Raw genomic sequence first — 20,242 nt, 5'->3', positions numbered from 1 at the left:
TACATGTACATCTCACGTACAACAACGATAGTCTGACAAGAGAAAAACACTCAACTTTGATATAGGTATAAATAAAATAAATCAAGAAATTTCCCCTTTCCTTAGGATCTTATTAACCACTGATGTCGCACATGTCATGATTGTTTCCAAGTCTTCTCAATATTGAGAGAGGTGCAAGTTTTCAGCATAACATGGCCGCTGAACAGGGGAGAAGGGAAAGTCACTGTGAACAAAGATGGCTTCCATGCAAACTTTCTTGAAAGAGAAATGAAAATTAGTAAGACAGGTAGATGATGGAATGGTGCCTTTGATGATACAAGCACAGAATTTGGTACACAGTCAGAGTATATCAGAGGGAGGGGGGGGGGGGGTGGGGGTTGTACAGATAAATCTTCTAGGTTGTCTTACCAACTGGGTGTCTACTCCACCCACAATGCTCAGTCCCAGACCAGTCTTCCCTTTGTCAACGATGATGTCGGTGGGTACTCCAGGAAGTATGGGACGGGTGTAAGGATCGGGTGTAGGGGCGACTGCTTCAGGTTCCATATTAGGCGTAGGGGTGTCTGTTTTGGGTTCCACATCGGGCGTATGGGTGTCTCCTTCAGGTTCTGTAGGGGTGTATGCTTCAGGGGCTACATCGGGTGTAGTGGTGTCTAATTTAGGTGCCACATGGGGCGCTGGTTCTTCAATGTCGTGGCTTACAACATCCTTGATGGGCTCTGAGGGTTGGATTTTCAAATGATGGATTTTAATTATGTATTTTTGTTTTATCACTTGCATTTTCAGTATATAATTGTTTTATATGATTAAAACTGAACTGTATAGCGCTTTATCTGTGGATGTCTTAAAGCGCTGATTAATTTTTTAAGACATGTTTTGAAGTAATTGAATCATGAAACCAGTTTATGTAGCCTTGTAATGTTCTTTTACATTACATAACACACGGGATGTATGCCTTAACATTCCATCCGAAAGACAATGCAAAATGGTCTAAAGTGTCTTGCTTCAGGACACTCTTTCTTTGCTGAGATGCTGAACAAAGAGCCATTCCAACACATTTATTCCACGTACATGTACTGCATCTCTTTGGAGCTCTTTGCCTGGTGCATGTTTCCCTCCATCCTACACTCTAGACTGTTTTTAAAGAGGAATACCAATTCCTACCTTCAGCTCCTCGAGTTATTTTCATCTTAAATATTTTCTTCTTGTAGCCCCTCTCCAAGAGTGGCTTTAGCCTTGTTCAGGTCAAACTTGCATAAAAAAGATGGAGAACAAAAACAAAATAATAAATTTTCTCACCCTGGTGTTGAATCTGAACAACTGAAGCTTGGACGACTTGATCTTCATCTTCCACCCGCCTCTCCATCTCCTCCTCTTGCTTTACTTCATCTTCCTCCTGCTCCCCATTCTCAACCCCTCCCTGTTCTCGCTCATCCTCCACCATCCCATCATCCTTCTCCTCCTCATCTTCTATCTTCATGACCCCGGCATTCATGAGTTCCTCCATTAACGAGGGCAGAGCATGTTCCTCCGTTGTGACCTCCGCGGCAACGATCATCTCTTCCTCCTCTATCATTTCGTATTCTTCGTCATCTCGCTCAATGCTCTCCGTGTCCACATCTTCCAAATGCACCAGAGGTCTCTCGGAGCTGACTGTTAAGCTTACCTTGAGGGATGAGAATGAATGCAAGGAACAAACATCTGAATGCTTCTGAATCCTAAAATAAATTGTCTAAATTAGAACTGCCACCATTAAGGAAAAAGTTTCAAAAATTAGAGAGATTTGAATTATTTATCAGAACATGGCGAGAACATAGTTACATAGTAACAGCAGAACTTCCAACATTTTCATTTCGCATTCAGGGAGATTTGTCTGACAATCTTCTGACAATCAGGGCGATATTTAGAGTTACACTTAATATTATAGGGAACATTTTTCCAGAATCAGGGAGATTGTCAAACTAGTTCATCAGAACATGGAAAGATTGGAATATTTTCAGGGGATTTTCTGAAAAATCAGGGAGAATTGGTGGATTTCACAAAGAGTTATAAGACTATTCTTATACCGAGTTAGGACGAGTTACTCGTTCTAACTTAGGACTAGCCATACATTTTTTATATCTCCTAGGACTAGTCCTAAGTTAGGACTAGTCCTAACTCTTTGTGAAATCGACCTCTGGAACAGGACATTTTGGGGGTTTGAGTAAACGTTCCAGATGTCCGTTAGTGTGGTGTCGAGGGTGTGTGTGGGTTTGGTGGTAGTGGGTGGAGGTATTGGTTTGTGGGTGTGGTGGTGGTGTGGGGCGTTAGAGAGGTAAACGTACCTTTCCTGCCGTTGCTTTGAGTACCACTATAGCATCTTTCTTCTTGGTGTCAATCAATGTGTTGTCATCTACAGAGAGGATATGATCACCACCCTGAAGTCTGCCCTCCTGTGAATTAAGTAATGCACTTCAGTCACGTAATCCTCACGTACGTTTCCATGATTGGGGAAATATGAATTCCAATTTTCATTATTAAATTTGGTACAATCCAAGCCTTTCTCAAAATGCCTTGAATTAACAGACATTCTGATTTTCTGATTCTTTGATAGAGTATCAAGTTAACTAAACCACAGGGGAAACTTATTGGGCAAACTTTAAGATGATGTGGGTTAAAGAAATGGGATTTGAACCAATGACCTCCAGTTCAACATGCCAGCACTCTACTAACTAAGCTATCTAGCCCCATGTTGGCGTTCATCCTATTTTGACAATTTCTTTGTTCAGGGGTACCAGTCAGAAGCCATACAACTGGGCTAGTAGATAGCTCAGTTGGTAGAGCGCTGGCACATTACACCTGAAGTAGTTGGTTCAAATCCCACTCTCGTAAAATTTTCTTTGTAAACAAAGAGTTCCAAGGGAATAAAATAAATTGTCCTTTATGTGAAGAATTGTTTTTTGAAATTTACCACATCAGCTGCTCCTCCTGGTATTACATCTCGGATGAAAATCCCGCACTTCCCTAATGAATCTTGCTTTTCAAAGATGGCAAACCCCAGCCCGCCGGTGCCCTGCACGAACAACACAATATCACATGTAAATATAGGGCACACCAATTAAAAGTTCATGATATTCATATTTGTATAGTCTTAATGTACATCTTTAAACTAAACAAAACAAGTCCAACATGGATAAAACACAATGCCAGTGTTGATTCATGTCAAAGACTTAGTATCCACATTTTGTGTGACTCGTTAATAACAAATTATTATTATTTAATTTGCCATAAAAACAGTAAATAACAAAATACAAGACAATAAAATTAAAACCTCTGGTCAGCAAGCCCTGCCAAACCCCAAAAAACAATAAAATATAGTGGAAAGGCAACACGACGAAAGTCTGTCCCCAAAAAATGAGGACGAAAAAATGTACTGCATTAGTTCTAACATGCAGGAATTTTGAAGGTCAGAACATCAGAATATCTATTGTTGACAACAATTAATGTCACCCATATCACAACGAATAAGGTTAAACTTACACTTAATGTTAAATTACAAAACAATAATGTGGAAAGCTTAAACTAAATTGGTCATCTGAGTTGCTTAAAAATAGTGAAAAAACCCATCACTATTTTCACTGTTTTCAATGAAGATAATTTGAACACGCGTATCAAACTAATTTACCCATTTCTTAAAACTATAGCATTTCAGGCAAAAATATTACAAGGGAAGTTTTCCATTGGGACCATTATGTAGATAGATACATAGAGAGATACATGTAGATAGAGAGATAAAAGTTGTATTCACAATAGCCATCATCAGCAAAAAAAAAATGGATTGCAACTATGATACATCATTCATAAATACGGTTTCAAGTCTCTGATTGGTCAAAACCCAGCACGTGGGGGAGTGTTACTGGTCGGTATAAAGACCGGCTTTGGAAAAAAGCGAATAAGTGGCCCCTAAATCAGCAAACATTGTGTAAACCTTGCCGTTGCACTGTATTGCTGGATTTATATCCATGTTAGTTTCATTGCAACTTCGCACACTTGCGCGTACGCGCGCTGAAAATGTATCAATTTTGAGTGCCCGCGTGTAAAAGGTGTGGCCGTATAAACTCATTTGTCCATATATGGTCTTGTTTACAGCGACATGCTACATGGACGCTGAGCTCATGCGCTTGTTTTAATGCACAAAGAACAGCTATTGTCCAATCATTTGCCTCCTTTGACCCCAGTGAAGGCATTGAACAGATCATTATTTAAAAGAGTCACTGGTCTCAAAGATCAGTAATGTGTTAACAGCACGTACATAAAACAGCTCAGATATGGCCCCTAAACATGTCTGGAAGTATCGCCGAGAGAAAAGTCACAAAATTTGGACAATTTTATCCATTTAATTCGCTAAAAAAGGTATTTATTAACGGGAATAACAGTGTTCGGACCCGGTCTTCACTGCGTGGTAATGACCTTGGTGGGTGGCTGGCGCTGTTAACCCGGTCATTACCACGCAGTGAAGACCGGGTCCTCACACTGTTATTCCCTAATTAAAAGCACATCAAGGTGTAAAAATCACTAGCAAAAAGTAAAAACAAAAAGCATAAACACACCAGGGGATATGTAACTTGATAGTACACAATGAGCTTATATCTACCTTCTTTATGGTGACAGTGTGTACGTTTGGATACGATGCTAGTATCTCATTCTGATCTGACTCTGGTTTTGCTGGTGTTGGATCTAGTCGTAACAAATCAAACGTCCGCTGCTGTAAGATTAAAAGAAATACATTAGTTTGGGCCCAGGTTAGATGTACACATATCTTTTTTATACAATTTTAATTAAAAATGGCAGACTATGAACTAAAAAAAACCAACCAGAACAGTAATACCGGACACTCTCTATTACCTTGTCAGTCGCAGTGGGTGTAAGTGGTATAACAGCCAGCTGATCCATTGCCAGAGGGTGGCGTCTTACAATCAGCACCACCTCTCCATCTCTGGGTATCTCTTTGATGATGGCCGATGCCTTCTGATGAGATTTGCCAAAGACGGACAAGTTGTTGATCTGAAAGTTGACAAGAACAAAATGAGCATGATTCAGTCAAATGCATTAAGGTAGAGTCATACATGATGGTTGGTAAATACTCCAAAATATTAATGGCCATTATAACCCATTCACATAGTTCTGCGACCTTACAAATACAATGCTGATCACCCGATCTCAAAAAGTTATCAAGTCGGGCACTATTACTGTCAAATCTAGCAACTTGGCAAATTAAAGACTTAACACAAGTGTACTGCTTCTACGTCAAAAGTTATGCTGACCCGCTCCTACCACGATTGGTCCAAGACCAATGCGACCACGCGGTTGTTTCTACTCAGAAATAATTGCCGATGGTGCCGAGTTTTTAATTTCGACCAAAGAGATCTTGCCATCATGCTGCTTGTAGGATAATGGCGTTCCACCTATGTTTTAAATAAGACTTTTCCCCAGTAATTGTTGGCTTTGACCCGGCTATGCTTTTATTTAACACATTCAAAATAACCGTTGTCACGTTAATCCAGGGGTCATTGGTTCAAGTCACACTCTAGTCAATTCTTTGTTCAACCCCAAAAATCATTTCAAAATGTACCCAGTCAATTTCCCTTGTGGTCTATATTGATATCAAAATAAGCATGTGAAGAGAGTGCATCTTCTGACCCGGGAGATCCCTCCACAACCAAATCTAGCCCAATGATTGGCCACGCTCTCGACCACTTTTCCATCATAGTAGAATCGACGTCTATGTAAGACTGGGTTTTAATGGGGAAGTGAGAACTGAAAACTCACTTTCAGTATTTCATCTGCAACATGGAGTCTTCCATCTTGGGCGGCAGCACCGGCTGGATCAACACCCACAACAAATACACTCATCTTGGAACGGTCTCGGTTACCAGCCAAACTATAAAAAAATTAAAATCATCCAGTCATGAGTTTGAACCCAAGAAAGATCTCTTTATACTCAATGAGTTGGTTTGGTTTTTGGGCTGAAACAGATTCAATTTTACAAATGTTAAAAAGGCTGTATACAACAAAATTACAACAAATAATATTTCAAAATGAGGTTCAAAAATAGTGTGGCAGTACTTGTTGCATACTTTTATGCACTTTCAGATGCATAATAAAAGGCTCCTGGCCTGAAGTCTTTTAATATTTGAGTGAGAAATTACCTCTTTCTCAAAAACTATGTTACATCAGAGGTAGCCATCTCTCACAATGTGTTATACTATCAACATCTCTACATTGCTCATAACCAAGTAAGTTTCTATGTTATTTTGAGTAATTAACAATAGTGTCCAGTGCCTTTAAGATAGAAAAGCACAGACAGTGAAGCAAAAAAGAAAAGCGAGAGAAAAAAGGGGTGCCATTTTGAAAATTTAAATAGAAGCCTACCTGATTCCGAGCCCCTTGGATGACTTGGTGAGATTTACAACAAAGATTTCTCCATCTAAACTACCATACGCTCTGTTGTCTGAAAAGAACAAAAGTCACAATTTCGGTTAGAAACTTTTTTGGGTTGGAAACTTTTTTGTTGTGAAGTTTGTTTTAAAGAAAAACTATAGCAGTAAACTTGCTGGTTCTAAGAATAGCCGGTGATATGAGGTATCGATGTTTTGACCAGTATACTCGGTTCGTCAGGTTTTCTCCTGAAGACGAGCAGAGAATACTGTTCAAACCACCAGTTCTTCTCTGAACAAACAGTCCACTATAGAGAGAGTTTGAACGCAGACTCACTTTCAGCGTCTGGCAAAGAGTCAGCGTCTTTCTTTTCATCATCCTCATCCTCAGAGCCACTCAATGACAACTGGTGCTGCAAAAAAAATATAGTTGGTAGAGAGATTGATTATTGATCATAAATCTGAGGGTAAAATGGTACTCATCCAACAAAGTCTTAAAATAAAGTACAAAATACATACAAGGGATCCCAAACGTCAACGATTCTCTGCTCTCAAAACAGCAATCTAACTAGTTCTACTAAATTTGAATTACAAATACATATGTACATGTACCTTACCAAGTTACACTCACTTGACAAAAAAAGTTGCACTTGAGTAATTTGAGTACTTTCTGTCTCGCATATACGTTTGAGACTTGCTGTCTTGTTTATATTTAAGTAATTTTTAGTACCTGCTACTTTGTATGTACATTTGAGTTATTTGATTACTTCCCGTCTTGTTTATACGTTCATGTGGTTTGAGTACTGTACACAAAATATATATATTTGAAAACTTTGGATACTTTCTATCTTGTAAATGTGTTTAAGTAATTCAAGTACTTTCTGTCTTGTATAAAATAAATAATTGCGTAGTTCATATTTTTGATACTGTTTGGATGCTGTTTTCCTCCTCTGAAATAAACAAAAAATGAAATAAAAGGAGTAATTCAATTGTTCCATGCATACCTTAAGAGGTGACAAGGGTGCCAACTCAAGGTCATCGACCTTTAACCTATCTGAAATGGTTTCCTCATCATTGTAGTCTTCTTTACGAGCCGCAATCTCGTCCTCAGCCTTGTAGTCTTCCTTACCAGCCGCTTCCTCCGATTCAGCCTTCGCTTCCTCTTTGGCGTCCGATGCTGCGGGAATGGTCTCTGAAGACTCGGCTGCCACGGCAACCACTTGATCTTCGTCTTCATTGGTGATGATGGAGACGACACCAGTGGGCATCTGATATAACAAACAATAATAGGCTAAAAGAATAATAATTGATTCAATGCCACCTGAATGTGGAGTTAAAAAGAGGAGTTGGAACAAAAATTTATTCAAATCCTGTTCTCCAGTAGATATTTTGAGCAACCTCTTTCATTAAGTTCAACTTCATTTCAGCAGCAGTTAGTTGAAAAAAAAACCCACACAGTAAGCACAGGGCAAATCCTTTCAAGTCTACAGAAAATAGTTTAGCATGAGTAGCAATGCTTGTCGGGGCAAAACAGGCACAAGGCCGAAGTCTTGGTTGGTGGATTAACAGTTCCTTGTTCCTTCGTCATATCGCCTTGTTATAAAACGTTTTTGTTTTGCTCATTCAATTTCTTTAACAGCATTTCGTGCTTGAGCAACTGTGTGGTGGAGAAGTAAGCTCTTTAAAACATCATCATTTCATTCTAAATTCGTAATAACAACCTTGCTTATTTTCTTGGCCCACTGAAACAAAATAAAACAAAACAAACAAACAAACAAACAAACAAACAAACAAACAAACAAACAAACAAACAAAAACCCAAACGAAAAACAAAACAAAACACCAAAAAAGAAATGAGATTAAAATAATAAAAAATAACATGCCTGATTGTTAAGGTCTGAAAATATAAATGTTATGTGAAGAATTGTGACAAAAACAAAACACCACGAACCAACCAGATTATTCCCCCAACCCTGGCTCCCATCACCTCCATTTGCATTGTCCCCTCAAGTATACTCCACCTCTGCTTTAATTACTCATGCACATTACTTGCTTGGCCCCAGTCACCTAATCCGGTACCAATTTGAAGGGTCTGTGTACTTTTTGTAACACAAAAAACTTATACAGTTTGAAGATAATGATAGTAAAAAGCTTCCCTTAAAATATGAGGTGATGTAGTTTTTGACAAATGAGTAAAACAACGTCACACAAATTATTTTAGTTTCAATTTTAGCATGTAAAAACGGTATTCGTTTTTAGTGCTAAAATAATTTTGTCTCACTGAAACAAAAGTTATTTTTGTGACCTGTGAAGCATAGGAGGCCCCTAGCAACATCCGTAGCAACAGCCGCAGCCGCTAATTCGGCCAAAGCCTAATATTAGATCATAACTACAAGCTCAAAGAAAGAAAACAAATCCATGTCATAGCATCATCTACATGTACCGAACTAATTTTCAAATTCAGTATCAAATTTTTTAGTTATGTTTTTTAATCATAGATCTGCAAGTAATTATTTGTAAAACTCGGTTGGCAAAGTTTCAAATATCTGGTCTGTACATTTTTCTACAAAGAATTTTCAGCCATTTCCTAAATTTGGATGATATTCATATATACACGTAATGTTGACATTGACCGGCGCAAACATTTTCTTTGAAACGCACGGACACATTTGTTTGTGCTGTCCTAGGAGTCATGTAGTTTTGGCTTGGGTTCAATATCACCTAAAAATATATGTGCAAAACTGATCCGCAAACCAAACCAACAAAAACCACACAAAGTTTAAAACATAGATGATTAACTTGGCATTTTGTATTAACAGCTCAAGCAACAGCAACCTTAGCGGATGGTTGCGTTATTTCTTATTTGGGGGCTGCATTGGCAGAAGATGAACTTCAACAGACACAGTGAATGTGTTCTAACAGAGTACGTTCGTTGAGTGATTTGTAAAACTATCACTGATGCTTAAGTTTAATCTAGAGTTTGCAACAGTCATTTTACAAGTAACCTAGAGTTTTCAACAGTCATTTTGAATGTAACAACTTCAAAATGGTTGGTCTGTGTCAATACCAAGCCTAAGGGCCATGTTTGACTAGACGACTACAGCTGTAATATCTCTCTTAATATTTATGCATGACGACATAATTCTTACCCCCAAAAATGAGGCTATGGGCGCACGTTGCCACCACTTGCAGTGGCTGTGCCCATAGCCTCATTTTGGGTTAGCATTGTGCAAACCTCATGCATAGAGAGGCATATTAAACCATAGAACATCCTAAGCAACACCTTTGGCAAAGGTTGTAGCTCTAGTCGCCAATCATGCCAATTCAGATACGACATTATGTTTAGTTTAGTATGGGCAAGGCTAGAACCGGATCTGTTATCAACCATTGGGATGAGACTGTCTAAGTTTGGCTGGCATGGGGGCAAGACTGGGGTCAGACTTGAGAGAGACTCAAAATTGATTTGGTTGTTAAATAGGAGATGATGGAGAAAAATGAGGGAATCATTTTGAGCATCTTGGTTGTGTCGAGTGAGAGGCAGCAGTCCTGATACTTCAAGAAGGCAACGAAAGGCGATTGCCTCCATGCCACTGGGTCATTGCCGTAAAATTTTCCCATAGGGTGCCCTTGAACAAGGAGAAACTGCCTTGGTGCCCATGCTCTTTCAAAATCGATGCAAACAGGCCTGGGGAGAACGGTTAGGATGGAGTGTCTGGAGTAGGGCCACGGTGAGGAGGGGTGAGGTGGGTTTCAAGCAGATGCTTGAGGGCGATTGTGTGGTGAAAAACAAGGCGAAGTTGAGCAGAGAGGCTGGGGTGTGGTTGAATTGAGATTGAGCAGGGTGGCTTGGATGAGGTTTCATTTACATTGAGTGCCGAGGCTAGGGTTGGGTCTCTCCATTTTGTGCTCGGTTTTCAGAAACCTAAACAAAGATTGTGCATTAAAGGCAGTGGACACTATCGGTAATTACTCAAAATAATTGTTAGCATAACACCTCATTTGGTAACGAGTAATGGGGAGAGGTTGACAGTATAAAACATTGTGAGAAACAGCTCCCTCTGAAGTAACGTAGTTTTCGAGAAAGAAGTAATTTTCCATAAATTTGATTTCAAGACCTCAGAATTACATTTTGAGGTCTGGAAATCAAGCATCTGAAAGCACACAACTTCATGTGACAAGAGTATTTTTCTCTTTCATAATTATCTCGCAACTTCAAAGACCAATTGAGCTCAAATTTCCACAGGTTTGTTATTTTATGCATATGTTTGGATGCACCAATTGAGAAGACTGGTCTTTGACAATTACCAATAGTGTCCAGTGTCTTTAACCATCCTCCCTAGGCCTCACTCTTCGAATAATCTCCTCTCCTACGTCAGTCCACACAAAATTGTTTGGACCTGGACAAGATCGGAATGCCTGATCCAGTGAGAAGCAATAGTTATTTGGGTTTACAACCCTCAGTCTTGCAGAATTTTCACTTTGGTAACAAGGATATAGAGGGATGTACATGTATTATTATTGTTATTATTATATTATTATTATTATTATTATTATTATTATTATTTTAATTATTTATATTTTTGTTTGAGGAGGGGGGGGGCAAAGGGTATAAGAGCCCAGTGAACACAGGGTAAACAACTGAAATAAAAAAAATGAAATTAAAAAACAAACCATGGTACATATAAGTATAGCTTTGGTTAATATAAGCAGCTTTCTAAAATCAGTATAACTAAAGGCTGGCAACCCAAAACAGAAGAGCATGCATGTGTAGAAAGCAAAAAAAACAAATAAAAAGCGTCATCAAAGTTGCAGCAGAAGCAACAAACATGCGGAAAACCAAAAAAAGGTGATTCCATACCAGTAGTCTATAAGAGTGCGAGAAGTCTACAATAAGATGGCAGTGTTCATGAGAGAGACATGTGCTCACACGTCCGCATCGTCTGACGGTGGTTACTACGGCAACGAGAGACTCCTAACTAGAGAGCTTGCTCGCTGGATGTAGGGTGACGGAATAAATCCTGATGAGTTGGCTCATGGGGGCAGTGGTAAAGAAATAGTACAGTGATGAAGTGAAAAAAAATATGTGGATTAAGAAATGTTTTATGTTTATATTATGATATGATTTGAGAAAATGTCGACATGAAATTTTCATGTTTATATATGAAAGTTCAACATGAGAATTGTATTTATGAAAATTATGGGAATTTTGATAACAATATTTATAAATTATTTGGAGTTGAACATCGACAAATTTACTAGAGCGAGATTTGAATTAACAATGTCCGGAACCGTGCTCTATCAACTGAGCTAATTACCCTGTGGGTTATCACTTGATAGAATGCCTAGAAATGATAAAAAATCATACAGCTATGTGAATTTTTTTTCTGTTTATCATGTTTATACTACAAACTGTTCTAAAACATTTTGTGAAAAAAAGATAGCAATCATTTATTCATTATATTATTTTAATTTATATTTAAATTGAGAGAAATTGACTTACCATTTTAATATTTCTCTGCGTTAGCAGCCACCTTTACAATGCTCGTTTTGTTCCAACAATTTTTATGTTTTTTAAACATCCAAAAACAGTTCCGTAATTGTTCATTCTGTAATTGTTCATTGAGCCATTAAAATATTATTATTTTGTATATACTATTTGGTTTGTGGTAACACCATGTGTGTATCTACTTGCCAGGTAGAGTTTGTTTGTTCTTAGAGAACTGTCTTGCTTTATTCTACTGCCGCGGAGTAGATTGTTCAGGGGTTAGGGAGACTTCTCAGTTCTGAAAAGAACTGTCCTGCTTTTTAACTATTACCACGGCGGATGGTATAGAAAATAGACTGGGACTACTACTTTAGCTAATAGGATCGTAATTAACTGTACTGTCGCGGAGTCAGTTCTGAAATGGTCCCAACGTTTTGACTAGCTTGCTCTAGTCATCGTCAGGAGACGATACCGTTGGTAATTTTGGTTGGTTTTGGTGTGCAACAGCTAATTCTACATTCTCTTGCTCAGTTAATTTTTGTTATCACAGCAGGATTTAAATTTGTGACCTCCAGATTATTGTGCCAATGCTTTACCAACTATCTAGCCCTAACGTTGGCGATCTCCCTATTTTGTCAATGTCTCTGTTCGGGTCAGCCAAGGATCACACCCAAGTTTATGATAAAACTTTGGAAGCGGCAGTAAAGGGGATGCGATTTTTCAATACCAATATCAAGCAATATGAAAAGTGATAACATGAAGATATGACCCCCCCCCCCCTATTTATGGAGTATCTTTGTTGAGGTGCCAGTCAGAAGCCACCGTATGCTGCCGTGTAGCAATGGATCACACCCAAGTCAGCAGAGGGATCACATAATAATAATATCACATCAAGGGGATGAGACTTCTCATTTCAAAATATCAAGTAATAGGAGAAGTGATCACATGTATGTAGATATGAAATAGCACTGGTACACGTGATATATTTATTCATGGTACGCTACGAAAATATATACACCAATATCGGTAGAAATTATTAATGAGTGAAAAACTTGAAAACTTGAGATGAAAAAGACATATTAACCTTTACAAACTATTTTTTTTTTTTTTTTAAATCAATCCTCCCATATCGCCTTCCCCATACCAAATTGTTTGGACGTTGATAAGACCATTATGCTTGACCCTTGGATCCACAATTGTTGCTAGGGAAATTCCTAACAGCAAAATCCAATGAGATTTTAAGGCAGTGTGCCCCTTTAAAGCCCTTGCACGACTCTCGAATGCAGCTTCTGACTGCCAATGGTCTGTCATGTTAAAAAACTGGAGCCCGTATCACTACACACACGTCGCCTAAAGTGGGCACTCTACAGTAGTAACAAATGCTACACTGGACATCCTACTCCACATATGGATTTTTCTTGGATGATGATGAAAGTACATTGTAAATGGAGTAAAAACTGTCCTGCAGTTCAGTAATGCTTAGAGAAACACTTGCAGGAAACCAGTGGCAAGGGATGTGCATCACAAAACCTGTCAAGCTACAACGTAGTAACCTGTTTCTGCTAAGAAAAATATCACCTGGGCTAAGCTGCTTTTTGAATTATAGAGCCCTTAACAACTTTCGCAAAGTTTTGTTTTAAAAAACCTCTAACCAAACCAGAGAAAATATTTACATTAACTATCCATTATTTAGTTGGTGCGGGCTTAAATATGTATATAAAGAAAAAATAAACCCCAAACTTTGGTTTGTGAATATTCTGTCACGACAAGAATTCAAAATGAGTGAATAACTACATCATATGTAGTGAGGTTTGTCTTTGGTCATTTTCAGTGAGGTAAACAAGGTTCTCAGTAAAATTCTTACCAAAATTAGTTGAAACTATTTAGGCTGAATAAGTTCAAGAAATGAATACAAGTAATTAAATAATATAAAACTCAACTTGCTACGTAATATGTACGTGTGGGTTCCTCAATCTCCCAAATAAATATAATGCTATATAATGCCACTAAATATAATAACTTAAATATATAATGTAATAAAGCAAACTATGAATATGCAGATAAATATTTAATTGTGAATGGCTGTACATGTATGAAGATCATTGTGATTCAACGGAATTGACGGCCTCAAAATGAGCGGGAAACGTTCTGTGACTGGAAGACGGATAAAAGGGGGGAAGAATGGTCGATTTCTAGTGGATACTAGTAGTATACAAAAGAGGGGGGGGCGGGTCTTGAATGGATGTCACATGCTGACAAATTGGTTGATAATCAATCGGTGGCGGTCAACACAAACAAGACTAGTGGATGCAGTGGCTGGTTGCTGTTTGGTATCCACTATTAGTGGATTGTGGTAGTGGACTAAGGGTTGTGGATAATGGGGAACATGCAGCCAGGGGAGTCATGCGTAGGAGCCCTTTGGTCGACGTTGACATAGAAGAGTTAAACAAAAACCTCTAGAGTTGGTGCATGATGAGTATTACAATGAGTATTCAAAACTAGTTGATATCCACCAAACACAAAGTTGATGTAAAGTTCACATCAGTTCAACAAAACGAATGATAAACATCATGAGATGCGTGTCAGCAAATATGAATTCCAACTGGGTGATGTGCTGATGTCAATGAAAGCCCTCCATGTTTTAAACAATGAGTGGATCAACATGCACGCAAATGGTAGCAGTGGGTTCAACGAAACTAAAAAAATCCACACGTGAATCAACAAGGGGGTTGGAAGCTCATGCAAATGCACACAGCATCGTTCACTCATTGCTGTGTTCAATGGTAAAAGGCTGTAATAACAAACATAATTGACTATGGATTAATCGGGTGGCGCTTGTTGTGGAATGTTAGTTGATTGTGGATGGTTAGTTGATTGTGGATTATTAGTGGACTGTGGATGTTAGGATGGTAATCTGCTAAAGCTGTGTTCATCTTCGAGTCATTAAGTACCAGTGAGGGGGTACCATATTTCAGGCCTAATACATGTACTTCACGGAGGCACTGAAGGCGATTGCCTCCAGTCATTGCCTTGGTGTCCTTGAAATGCTACAGTAAAAATGTACAATTTCCTCCTAGGGTGCTCTTTACCAAAGAAAAAAAAGTCTGGGTGCACTTGCCTTTGCGAAACAAAGCATACGGCCTGCATATTTCAGTCTCCTGCAATATTACAACCCCAGGTTCACATCCCACACGACAATGCAAGGGTTTAGCTCACTTTCTTTGAGGTAAGTCTCATGAAGTTTTTTACAATATGTTAGAAAGTCAGAACACAGGTTCCACAGAAAAACATCTACATGTGCCACAACTAGCAAAGACGAGTATTGCATGTTTTAAAATTTAAAAACCAAACTGTGTTAATTTGTTTTGAATATATGGTTAAGTGAGTTTGGATGAATAAACTATAGCGATGAAGATTAAAAAAAGAAATATTGTTAGAATAATTCTGTAATGATGGCGTTGAAGCAAAAGTTACTAAAAATCATCTCAAAGACGTCAGCTTTCTTTCATCTGCTACTCAATAATAATTACAATAGGGGAGCAAATTAAGGAGGCAGCCAAATTGGAAGCAAGCTAGCAGGGTTAGTAGCCAACATTGAACAGTCACCAACAAAAACACCCAGCAAAATAAAACAAAACAAAACATGTACACAACAAATGTTATAAATTGTAAGTGGTCAGGCAAGGAAAAATAAAAAAACTCAAATATGCCGAGACTGGACGACAATGCTGGGCACCAGGGAGCTAAGAGGGGAACCAAGGAACTACGAGGGGTGAACCTTCATGGGGAGTGGTTTTAAGACAAATAATTGGAGGGTGTGGCAAGGGAGAAAGTGGAATAGGGGTCTCACATCAGCCGCTAGGGTCACAGTGGTAAATGTCACTGAAGCGAGTTACCAAGGTTTTATGATAGAACTCTGACGTGAGTGGAAACTTCAACAATATGCATTTGTGAACAATTTCACTACCAGACATGCCAGAATGATCTTGATGAACAAACTAAAAAAAAGTTATGCCAACAAAACAAAATCAAGAATTTGGCTGGGGGGAGAAGTTTGTAGCAGCATCTTTTAAAAGGTCTCATTTCTAACTACAATAAACCTTTATGCCTTTGAAAAAGAAAAATTGCTTTACCTTTCATTGGTTTGGAATTGAAGTGAACATTATGAACATTTCTTATGAAGTACATGTGCAGTATGTGCTTAGAACACTTGATTGTATTTTTAAAATCATGTTTTGAGGTTACTAAAATTACAGACAGGTACTAAATAATCATTAAGGCCGTATCCGAATTTGCGGCTACTGCTACGGCTAAGACTGTTTCTATGGGCATTTCCAAGGACATCCTACAATGTTTACTTCAAGCGCAAAATCACACAGCGATCCAGCTTTAGCCCTAGCCATAACCACCAATTTGGATACTCCTTATTTTATGTGGTCTGAAGAGTTTACTCTCACTGTGAAAGACTGTCCCAGTGACAAGTCAATAGATGGAATGCACAAAGCGCCATCAACCACCATATTTGATGTTAAACATTGGAAAAGTGCACGCATGTACGGGCTGTGAACAACTCTTAGTCAATGATTGCCTTTCACGCAAGCACGTTTCCTCAAAGATGGTGGTCAATGACGCCATGTGCATAGACAGTCAACAAGATACAAGTAGAGGTACAATGGCTGTATTTGCACTGGCTTCTGCTAAGGGTGTTACTATGAGCAGCCTATGCTTTACTGCATGTGGAGTTGATACAGCCTCAGTGGCTTATTTTGTATTTTCGGCCAAAGAATGTGTTGGCAATATGGGACCGAAGCTGCGGCGTTGGCTCGGTGAGTCTATAAATAAATGTGGCCTGTGACATCATTTGTTGTTAGCAAAAGAGGTCTAAGGTTGCAGCGCACAATTGTACCTAAATTTCCACACAGATTCATATTTAATGTTTGTGTAGTGTCACAAGTATTTCCGTGTTTGATATGAAGCATAAGGGAAAATCTTCAATCTTATTCCCCTGGTGTTTTTTTCTTTTTTAAATATCTATGTGCAAATTACAGTGCAAAATGTACAAATTCCAATCATAAGCTTGCCTGCCACAAAGTTATTAAGTAGCAAAAGGTCACAGATTTTTCAAAACAAAACACGATATGGCTTATTATGCAGCATTTCAGATACACCCAAAGCAAATGGTCATTGTAAAAAATGACCACATACAAGTATTAGATGTAGTACATGAAGGATGTAAGAACTGAGTAGGTTTACAGGTAACTACCATGTGAAAGAACTCTTTTTGGATTAGAGGTTTTGACAAGAACCAGGCTTAAGATTCTAAACATTCTTTCAGTGTGCATTCTCCTTAAGATGAGCAGAGTACACCGCTCAAAACATTGAAATTCTGGTTCTATACTTTTCAACTCCGATTCTTTCTAGAACCAACCCTTTGCCAAAAAGCGATCATACTTTAGCCGTAAACCCACTCAGTTCTTATGTCATGTATGTCCAAACCTAAAGCAGTCAAACAACGAAATTGGATATTTCTGAACTCCCTCAATCCCGGTGCCTGACATTAAAGTGCTGGGATGGGCTAATGTGCATAAACCTAATATAATTTTTGTGTGTGCAAATTTCATGTTAAGGCCAAAATGAATATCCCATCGGAGATAATAAAGTGAATTGAATTGAATAAACCTAATAATCCGAGATAACATATTCCTGTTAATGAATATTGTTATTCCATCTCGCAACTTTGATTTAAAAAGAAAAGGGCTAAGAAATGTTTACACTCTCACATCACGTAAAAATGTTGTGATTGTTAATAATTTACCCGAATACTTTGTTCCTCTTGCAACTTTGAATAACTTTTTTTTTTAAAAGGGTGAATGAATGTTACCATATCACGCTGTTACGTTATCATATCACGCGAAGATGTGACTGTGCGAATTGCAACGATAAGCAGCACAATCATCCAGATCATGAATCACTACAATGTGAACAAGAATTTGTACAAGCTCATCAGCCCATCCCAGCAGCTTTGGACGAGACCCGTGGGACCAACCAAAATATCTGGTACCCTGCAATCAAGTACCAAGGTTCTGCCCACAGTGGTCGGTGCCGGAAAACCCGCCCGGCACTCGGAATTCCCCAATCACCGCTGGAAGAATTTCCTGTTTCCGACCACAACATATTTTTCAAAATTTGTAAATAACACATGCAATTTCCTTTCAAAGGTTTTCAACAAAATGTAAAATTGGGTATTTACCAGTAAAAATAGTATCCAAAGCCATTAATTTTGATCACTTCTTTGATTTGAGTGTATTTATATGGTCTACCATGTAGCTGATCCAACATTTTTCCACCACTAAACAAATACTGGGCAGAACCCTGATGTATTGGGGGCTTTCTCAAACCTCGGCTTGGGCTCTGGCTCAGGCTTAGGCTTAAACCTGCATTTTGGAGCAGCGTGTATCGCAGGAACATCTACACGCAAAGCCTGAGCCGGAGCCTAAGCCGAGGTTTGAGAAGGGCCCCAGGTAACTCTACATGTAAATGGCAAGGAATGGGAGAAAAACACAACACAAAGCTAAAGAGCTCCCTCTCGGATTGAATTATCCAGGCCGCAAGGCTAACTTGAATTCTGGAATAATCCACTGATCTGTTTGACTCTGCTAGTGTATGAATTGGTTTGTTTGAGTGGAGGTTTTGGACTTACATTAGCGCCGGCAGACAGACTCTGTACAATGAAGCATACTGGGTTGGCAGCGTTCCGAATGATGGCAACTGCATAGTCGTGACTTGCGTCCCGTAAGTCGCATCCATTGACCTGTGAAAAAAAGGCAAAACGCAGATCATGAGTCACTCGGTGTGGGTGAAATTCTCTCTTCCGGCCTTGCATGCATCTTGGTTGGGTCCCCTGTATGGCAGAGCACAGTTTCTCAACAGTCTGAGGGAAAGGCACCTGCCTATTTCCCTTGTAACCTCGGTGCCATCATAATTGTCTGTAGTACATTTATTAACAGATATGAAACGGACACCAAATAAACATCTTTGCCCTCATATGTACCCATTAACCCCTGATCGAAGAGAAGCAATTATAGTTAGATGTCTAGCTCCAGGACAAAAGTGCCTATGCTTGGATTCGAACCAACACCCTGACGTCTGAGCCATCAGGGCCCAATTTCATGGCTCTGCTTACCGTAAGCACAGAATCGGCACTTACAGAAGCAGGGAATTCTGTGCTTACAGCAAGCGTATTTCACCGTTTAGCAGCGAATTTTGACTTCTGCGCGTGCGTACTCCACGTTACTAGGCATTCTACGCTTACAAGGCTAGCGCAGAAATTCGGCGCTTGGGCGTAAGCGGGGAATCGTGATCGTAAGCGCAGAGTTCGGCGGTAAGCAGAGCCATGAAATTGGGCCCAGAACTTGAGGTTGATGCACTAAACTGCTTGTCTATAACACCATAATAAGGCACAAGGCATCCCTGGTTTCATTACCAGACATACATTACATAGTAATAATAATTATAAAACTCACCTCCAAGATTCTATCTCCAGTCTTCAGTGCGTGGGTTCGACCAGCCTGGCTGTCATCCAACACATGTTTGATGTAGATTCCTTGTACTGGTTGGCCATCCCCAGCACGCCCTGGTTATCAAACACCACAAAACCAACATTAAACCACACACTAATTCCGACATCAATTTCAAATGAATTGAAATGGTTCTGAAATGCTACCATGCTGTAAAGTTTGTTCAAGCACAAAACAAAATCAGGAATAAAATAAAAACAAATATATTGACTGCGTCTGTTACGCTAGAATACTTGTATGTTGGTGTTATATTATTACCCCTTTTTGGAAAGACTCTACTTCTGGCAAAGCAGGCTTACCGTTGTTTGTGAATTTACATAAAATAACCCTTTTTAAACTTCAGAAGCGTTTCTTTTTTATTCTAGAAAGGCCGTAGTCAAAGCCAAACTTTACTTGAATAAATTATCACAGAAAAACTAGCTTAAAGGCAGTGGACACTATTGGTAATTACTCCAGATAATTATCAGCATAAAACCTCACATGGTAACGAGTAATGGGGAGAGGTTGATGGTATAAAACATTGTGAGAAACGGCGCCCTCTGAAGTGACGTAGTTTTGGAGAAAGAAGTTATTTTCCACGAATTTGATTTCGAGACCTCAAGTTTAGAATTTGAGGTCTCGAAATCAAGCATCTGAAAGCACACAACTTCGTGTGACAAGTGTGTTTTTTTCTTTCATATTATCTTGCAACTCTGACGACCATTCGAACTCAAATTTTCACAGGTTTGTTTTTTTATGCATATGTTGCTCCACCAAGTGAGAAG

At 38.9% G+C, this 20,242-nt stretch overlaps 1 protein-coding gene across 3 annotated transcripts in view; it reads right to left on the bottom strand.

The window, feature by feature from the left end:
* Positions 1-20,242, bottom strand: part of LOC117297702 (multiple PDZ domain protein-like) — a 57,530-nt gene that overhangs the window by 9,219 nt on the left and 28,069 nt on the right. For 2 of the 3 annotated variants that reach the window (XM_033780849.1, XM_033780851.1), the window contains exons 22-33: positions 19,425-19,534; positions 18,602-18,712; positions 7,421-7,684; positions 6,754-6,829; positions 6,412-6,490; positions 5,809-5,920; positions 4,885-5,043; positions 4,634-4,744; positions 2,951-3,052; positions 2,325-2,432; positions 1,300-1,666; positions 409-719 (exon numbers count right to left, since the gene is read on the bottom strand). In XM_033780849.1, the coding sequence (XP_033636740.1) occupies positions 409-719; positions 1,300-1,666; positions 2,325-2,432; positions 2,951-3,052; positions 4,634-4,744; positions 4,885-5,043; positions 5,809-5,920; positions 6,412-6,490; positions 6,754-6,829; positions 7,421-7,684; positions 18,602-18,712; positions 19,425-19,534 (1,910 nt within the window). The remainder of the gene's footprint in view (positions 1-408; positions 720-1,299; positions 1,667-2,324; positions 2,433-2,950; positions 3,053-4,633; positions 4,745-4,884; positions 5,044-5,808; positions 5,921-6,411; positions 6,491-6,753; positions 6,830-7,420; positions 7,685-18,601; positions 18,713-19,424; positions 19,535-20,242) is intronic. The other variant, XM_033780850.1, reaches the window with a different exon arrangement.

Source organism: Asterias rubens, chromosome 12 (genome assembly GCF_902459465.1).
Source record: "Asterias rubens chromosome 12, eAstRub1.3, whole genome shotgun sequence".
NCBI classification, from domain to species: Eukaryota; Metazoa; Echinodermata; class Asteroidea; order Forcipulatida; family Asteriidae; genus Asterias; species Asterias rubens.
The sequence above is the reverse complement of the archived record's forward strand: the minus strand, read 5'-3'. Positions and strand labels throughout refer to the sequence as shown.